The 6,970-nt window shown below is 37.1% G+C and overlaps 1 protein-coding gene across 1 annotated transcript; it reads right to left on the bottom strand.

The window, feature by feature from the left end:
* Positions 1 to 13: 13 nt before the first annotated feature.
* On the bottom strand, positions 14 to 3,081 carry myl12.2 (myosin, light chain 12, genome duplicate 2). Its single transcript, XM_067606260.1, has 4 exons — positions 2,964 to 3,081; positions 1,490 to 1,699; positions 1,139 to 1,300; positions 14 to 502 (listed from the first exon to the last, which is right to left on the bottom strand). Exons 2-4 carry the CDS (start codon positions 1,671 to 1,673, stop codon positions 330 to 332), a joined length of 519 nt encoding a protein of 172 aa, XP_067462361.1. The 5' UTR covers positions 1,674 to 1,699; positions 2,964 to 3,081; the 3' UTR covers positions 14 to 329.
* Positions 3,082 to 6,970: the final 3,889 nt, after the last annotated feature.

The following is a 6,970-nucleotide window of genomic DNA, read 5'->3' on the forward strand; positions in this document are numbered from 1 at the left end:
AACACCAAACCAGTCACAGTAACACAAACCTTGTTCCAGTTTATTTCCAGCTTTATCCATGAGGGTCTTTTCATACATCTTTACTAGCTTATACAGACCCTTAGTGGTGTTATCACAGATGTGCAAATGAGCTTTGATAGTAGGGTTGGAGAAGGGATCCAGAGATATGGTCCAATAAGCAGCATAAACAAATAACCTTTTGTTGGCTATACCACAGTGAAGCTTTCTCATCATGAGCCAAATGACAGAGTGTAGCGATTTTAACTTTAGTGGAAACCCATTAAAGATACACATAAACTCGTAACCCTCGTCCAGTGATGCTTCTGTAACTAATCGTCCTTGTCCTTTGCGCCGTGCTTTAGGATGCGTGTGAATGCTACATAGTTAAAGTTGCCTTTCTTGTCAATGGGGGCCTCACGGAAGAGCTCGTCCACTTCTTCATCTGTAAACCTGTCACCCATCGTTGTGAGCAGCTCCCGCAGGTACTCCTCCTGGATCATACCTGTGGGGTGAAGATGTTTTTAATTCCAATCCAAGAGAGGTAACAGAAAGCATCACGTGGCTCATAAAGTGAGTCAGGTACCCATATGAACACTGAAAGAGGTTTTCCTCGCTGTAATCATCTCTGTTTCTACAGGCTATATCAAATGCACTTTTAATGTAAGTGATGCAGGCAAAAATCCACAGCGTGTCCACACAGTCATTTTGTGCAAAAAATGCATTTATCTGAAGCTAAAATGAGGTTTCAACATTCTGAGTCAATCATATCCAGTTGATATCTGCCACATTTACAGGCATCAAATTCCCTCTTCCTCTTTCCTCAGACAGTGTTTCCCTGTTGAGCTGTTGTGAAGTATAGTAACAAAGAGAGGGACTTCGGCGCTAAGAAGACTAACGTTGAAAGATATCTACTTTATTCGACTCATTTGGACTTCTGAGGCTTCATACTATCTTCCAATAAACTTTTACACATTTTTTTTACACGGAAGGAGGCTTTTAGATTTTGTCCCCCATCACTTACATTGTGAGTGCATTAAGAAGGGATTTTCATAATGCACCTATTTCAATGTTCATTTGGGCACCTGACTGTTGTTTTTAAGGCAGACTTGAAAAATTGTGAACCTATCCTTTAACTCACCTGTTCCCTCCTCGTCAAAGCAGGCAAAAGCGTTACGGATCACATCTTCGGGATCTGTGCCGTTCAGCTTTTCTCCAAACATGGTCAGGAACATAGTAAAGTTGATCGGGCCTGGGGCTTCGTTCATCATTGCCTCCAGGTACTCATCTGTGGGGTTCTTACCTGGGAAAAGAAAATGTCAGAGGATTTACTACTTTCAGCTTGATGCACATCCTCAGAGCTTCTGTCAAGGTTTCATTTCTTATCTCTAATCTTTGTGACAGTTTTGCATGTCACACATTTACTTTTAAAGAAGTGTTTTTTTGTGTTATGGCTACCCTTCTCTTACATAATATATATTATTAAGTCTACCTAATGAGGCCAGCATGTCATGAAGGTCTTCTTTGTCAATAAAACCATCCCTGTTTTGGTCGATCATGTTGAAGGCCTCCTTGAACTCCTGGATTTGAGACTGATCAAACATGGCAAACACATTGGAGGTGGCGCGCTGAGGACGCTTCTTGGTGTTCTTCCCCTTGGCCCTTTTGCTTGACATCTTGGCAGCTGATAGGTCCCCTCCTCCTGTAAGACAGATGATATGAAGCAAGCGTTGGACAATATGATCTAAAATCTATATCACAAGATAAGTGTTATGGTAAGTAATTATTTCATGACGTCTCCACAATCTTTAAGTGATCATGCTATAATTAATACATAAGTAGTATTAATTATAACGTGATCAGTTTAAGATTGTGGGCCACTGGACTGGATGAGGATGACTGGTTGGTTGAATATCTGGTTAGATGTCATTGTTCGCTGTTCTCAGTTAAAACCCTTTCATACAGTTTATATTCTCACCCTTCAGTTTCCCCTCATAAATCAGTCTCTATGCCAAATTTCTGAACCACAATTCATTTGTGAATATCTCATCAGTCAAAGATAAAAAATGGTGATTAATCTTTAATGAAGAGAGCAGAGAGAATGTATTCTTAAGTTTCTGCACTTTTAGTTCATGGAGAGCACACTATATAATGGTCCTTTCTTACATAAAACAGGAGAACATACCAATTTAAATCAATTATTTTGCATGTGAAGAATGAAACAATATTTTTGAATGGTGGTTTTAGAATAAATATGGTTCAAATGCTACAAAAATATGTATCAGCTGCACAAACATGTTTTTAAAAAGTTGAAATATTTCCATTTTTGTATATTCTGGGTAACATCAGGGGAAGTTTTCTACAATTTCTTGTTTTCTTACATCTCTAAACAAAGTGTTTAGAGTGTTTTTACTGCTCTCAAATGTAGAAATGAGTCAAATTAGTCCTGAACAATATATAAGGGTTAATTGCTTATTCAGGCTATTTATTTATTAAAAACTGGGAGGAGAGAACATTTAGCTCGGCAACAGATTCACATTATTGGTCATTTGTTTTATTATAAATAATGAGCTATTTCCTAGTTTGGTTGATGAAATATTTAACTAATTAACTAATCAACTAATTAATTGGATAAGAGCAGAGCAGCTTTACAAATCGTGCAGTACTTTAGATGAAACATAAATATTGAGCTTTAAGCTAAAGTTAAGAAGAAATAGGAACCATCCATTGTCATCCATGATATCCTGAATCAATACAACACCTTTAACTAACGCTATATCTTTACATTTCTATCATCTCTTTGCGTTTGCTTGCACAGTGCTGACCTACATAACTAGCTGACCATGCTAACTGCGAGCTAGCCGAGATTAGTTCACAAGCAGAACCATGATTAAATGACACAAAACAACAACGACAACACTCAGAGCCACACAGAGAGAAGAAATCCACCAAGTTAAATCACCCACCTTGAAAAGAACAAGTGTTATTGCCAAAAAAAAGCTGTGCACACAGCTACCTCAGCATCCACTGGATGATGAGGAGGAACCATCAATGTTTTATTTCCTCTGACCAAAACTGACCAATCAGAGCCGAGCTGGACGGAACCAACAGCCTGGAATATTCCATGTTTTTTTTTTTATTTTAATAATAATAATTAATAGTTAAATTTAGATATTTCAGGGCACTGGTGAGAAATGCATTTTTTAGACTTACACAGCTACATTAATGCAGCTCTCAATTTCATCATTTGTTTACATTTGTTCAAACGACAAATGCTGTAGTTATTGTTTTTCACCACCAAGTGGCAGCAATTACTCAAAGAAAGAGCATTTAAATGGCGTTACATGGGTGGTACTCCAGGGTTTATTGCGATTTCCGATAAAGATGTGTCTCATTGTAAATATTTGACTCTGGTGTAGACCAAATAATGAATTGTCTTGTCTTGTATTGGGCACATATGATATTTATATGACAACTCAGGCGGCATGTGACCGACCTTCAATGTTGAAATGTGGTTGAAATAATGTCAATTGTTGTAATGGTTGTAAAGAGATAAACAAAATACTAATAAATCAACGTTGAAATTTTAACAAGATCCGTATGTTCAATCGACATAATGCCTTCAATAACATGCACAATAAATTTGAATAATATAAATAATCATAATAATTGTTATATTTTATGATATTAATGTACATATATAATAATTAATATATAGACCTATTATAATTATTAAATATTATAATTGACTATAATTATATAAAAAATTCTCATATTTTTTAGACATATATATCTCACATGAAAATATATAACATTATCAAGCCCATTTCCATTTTTCTATTCCATTTGTATACAGTCCCATAGGCGATATATAAATAAGTGATGAGGTAATCTCACATGTGTATCACCATGTGTAGCACCATCACACCATTTTATGGATCCTTGGTAAAAAGATGGAGAGAACAACAGTGATGATACCAGCTTAGCAATGTTGTTGCTAGATTTAGCTAGCAACTTTTCAGACTACCTGGCAACTTTTTTTTCAAAAAGCACCGAGCAACAAATTTCATTAAAATCAAAATATATCATTTTAAAATAAAATGAAAAAATTTATTTGGAACTTTTTTAGCAACCTTTGAAAAATGATTCAAATGCTAAAATGCATGTATTTTTCCTCTAGATGACACAAAAACAATTGTATTTTCATTTGTATAACTGTTCATTTACCAGGCCGCCCTTCTTTCGCTGGCTGCCATAAACTGTAAAAAAAAAAATTGTATCAACAGAAGACACAGTATGACAGTAGATGAGATCAAGACCCTGTTGTTGATAATGCATGACGTAGTCAACAGTATAGTTGTGAAACAATCAGTAAAGAGCTCAGTGGCACTTCTGTTTCATCATTTACATTCTTATCATGGCCTATTTGAATGTTCTCAGTGAGATGGATATACATGGCTGGGACTTGATGAGGAAACCAAGCAACAGCTGCAGGAGAAAGCAAACAAAATGAAGTCTGCACTTGAGCCCCCAGACTTCATAAACTGACTGGTTATTGCCCCAGCCCAGGCTTGCACAAACATCAGTCTCCCGTCCCTTTACTTTCCTCTCATCTCGTCCCAAGGTTGACGAAACATCAGGAGCTGCAGTATGTGAAGCAGCTTTTCCTACTTCAACTTTCCATCATCCCCTCTACAAATATCATCTGCAACTCGTCAGAGCAGAGTATTTCTCAGAAAATGGAACTGGAAATTCCCTCTTAGACGGGGTAGGGGGTCTGATGGATACTCAAATGGATCTATTTGTTGCACTTATGACACTGAAGAGTTTCACATTTTAGTGCTCTATTGTGAGCTGAGTATTTGGTTCTGTGCAGTAGTAGATAAGTAGATATTTATGGTGCATAGTACTTTAACGATGGAGCTCTTTGGAATTTTGAACAATAGCAACGCCAATATTTTCACAGCATTTCAAAGGCCCACACAGTCTCCATCCTCAAGAAGACAATCCTTACAATACACTGATTCAGTTGAACTGCAGACTCAAGTCTTTGGTACATGAGAAAAAATCTTACACTGCATCAGAGACTGGTGTCCTGGCCATTTTGTGGGCCGTGTGGGACCTTGCAGGTGGGGCCAGCGGGAGAAACAGTACTGCGCATATTCAGTGGGCCGCATACCCTTGTAAGTGAACCCAGAAGCTAGAAACTTTTTTGGCGTATGCGCCAGGCAAGCAGTTCTTAGTGGACTGAATAGGCACCATTTTTGGTCTGGTATCCAGCTCTTATAATATATCCATGAAACAGACAAAAAAACAACTTTATTTCTTAGAATCAAAGGAAAAATAATTAAAACATTAACCTATACATATTATAACATTAACCTATAGTATTGTTGAGTTATCAAGGACAAACCTTAAGAAGTCATTGACAGTGAGGAAAATACTTCTGGGCAGCGGGTCATCCGGTCCACCCAGCAGACTGATGCTCACAGCATCATATAGCACTGCAAAAGGGTTAATATTTAGGTGAATGAACGTCCCTGCACACTGAAAATGATGCTAAGGGGTACCCAGTAGGCTACATTAAGAAGTAATGTCAAGGGGTCCTGACCAAGTGTCCTTTTGTGACGAGTTGAGAGTGAGAATGTGTTGAAGGGTTTAGTTAGACCTGAATTGTTAATTATGTATTATTATGTAAATCAAGCTGTTTGAATTAGTTTTCCAGTACCTTAGTCCTAGATATATCAAGATAACATGGAAAGTCAGCATTTTTATTCTGACAAACAAATTCTAAGTCTCTTTCTCCCCCACGGAGTCTCCCACTGGTTCTGCTAGAAACATTTCCGGTTAAGGCATCTTCTTTTACAGGATAAAAGGTTAGAAAATCATGCAGAATTAAAAAATACTTAAAGGGGCGCTAGACGAAATATTAGACCAATAAACTGTGTCAAAAAATAATATAAATATTATAATGTGGCATTTGTCTTAACTACAGAGGCTCACAGTTTATGTGCCATTTCAGACTATAATAGATTATCTACTGTCCCGTTAATTGGATTGCTAAGGCAGGGAGTTCTGGCAAACCTGGACCATAACTTCACTCTATTTGTCATCTAAACCTTAATAGTTAAAGGGCAAAAAATTCAATCCCTTAGCAATTTTGCTGAACTTTTAGACCTCACACATACTTAGACTTTGATGGCCTGTACTAGTTTGTTCAGAGATTGGGCTACAATGTTCACTGCAGAGGGATGACATATCATTCAACCATCTGATAAAACACTTATTTACACCCATATAAAAATAAATATTTCGCCCTCTAAAAAAGCTGATGTTTTCCCTTTTATAGATGACCTCAGATCTTTTACATGACTCTTCATAAATCTTAAGTAGATAACATTGTTAAAATAAGGCTCATGTAAATCCCATCAGATTTGACCTTGTAACATCTTATAAAGTTACAAGATGAATAACAAAGGTACATAACATAATTTGGTCGATCTGAGCACAGATTTCTGTCAATAACAGCACTTTGCTTCAACCATAAATTAAGCAGCCCACTGTTTATTGTGGATAAGTTATCAATTACATTACTGTGAAGGAATTTTCATATATTTGTCATATATGAAACATTCCTATTTTCATATATGTGCTCCTTAGACAAGCAGACAGTGAGGGACAAACAGCTGTCTTCTTCTCGGTCGAGCCGACCTGGCTTTATGATTGTTGCCATAGAAACAGCGCTAAAGTAAACAATCTTATAGCAATATTGTGACTAGGGACAAGGTCGCCTGGACGCTGCCTGAATAACTGAGAGTGGTTCAACTCTTTTCCTTTAGATTTGCCGTGGCATTTCGCTGGGTCTAGGAGGGAAGAGATATCTATAACAATCACTAGTCTTGTAGTGTAACACAGACGACATGTTCATGTTTATGAGTCAATTTTTGCCAAATGAGCATGAACATACTGCTGT

Source organism: Thunnus thynnus, chromosome 12 (genome assembly GCF_963924715.1).
Source record: "Thunnus thynnus chromosome 12, fThuThy2.1, whole genome shotgun sequence".
Lineage (NCBI taxonomy): Eukaryota > Metazoa > Chordata > Actinopteri > Scombriformes > Scombridae > Thunnus > Thunnus thynnus.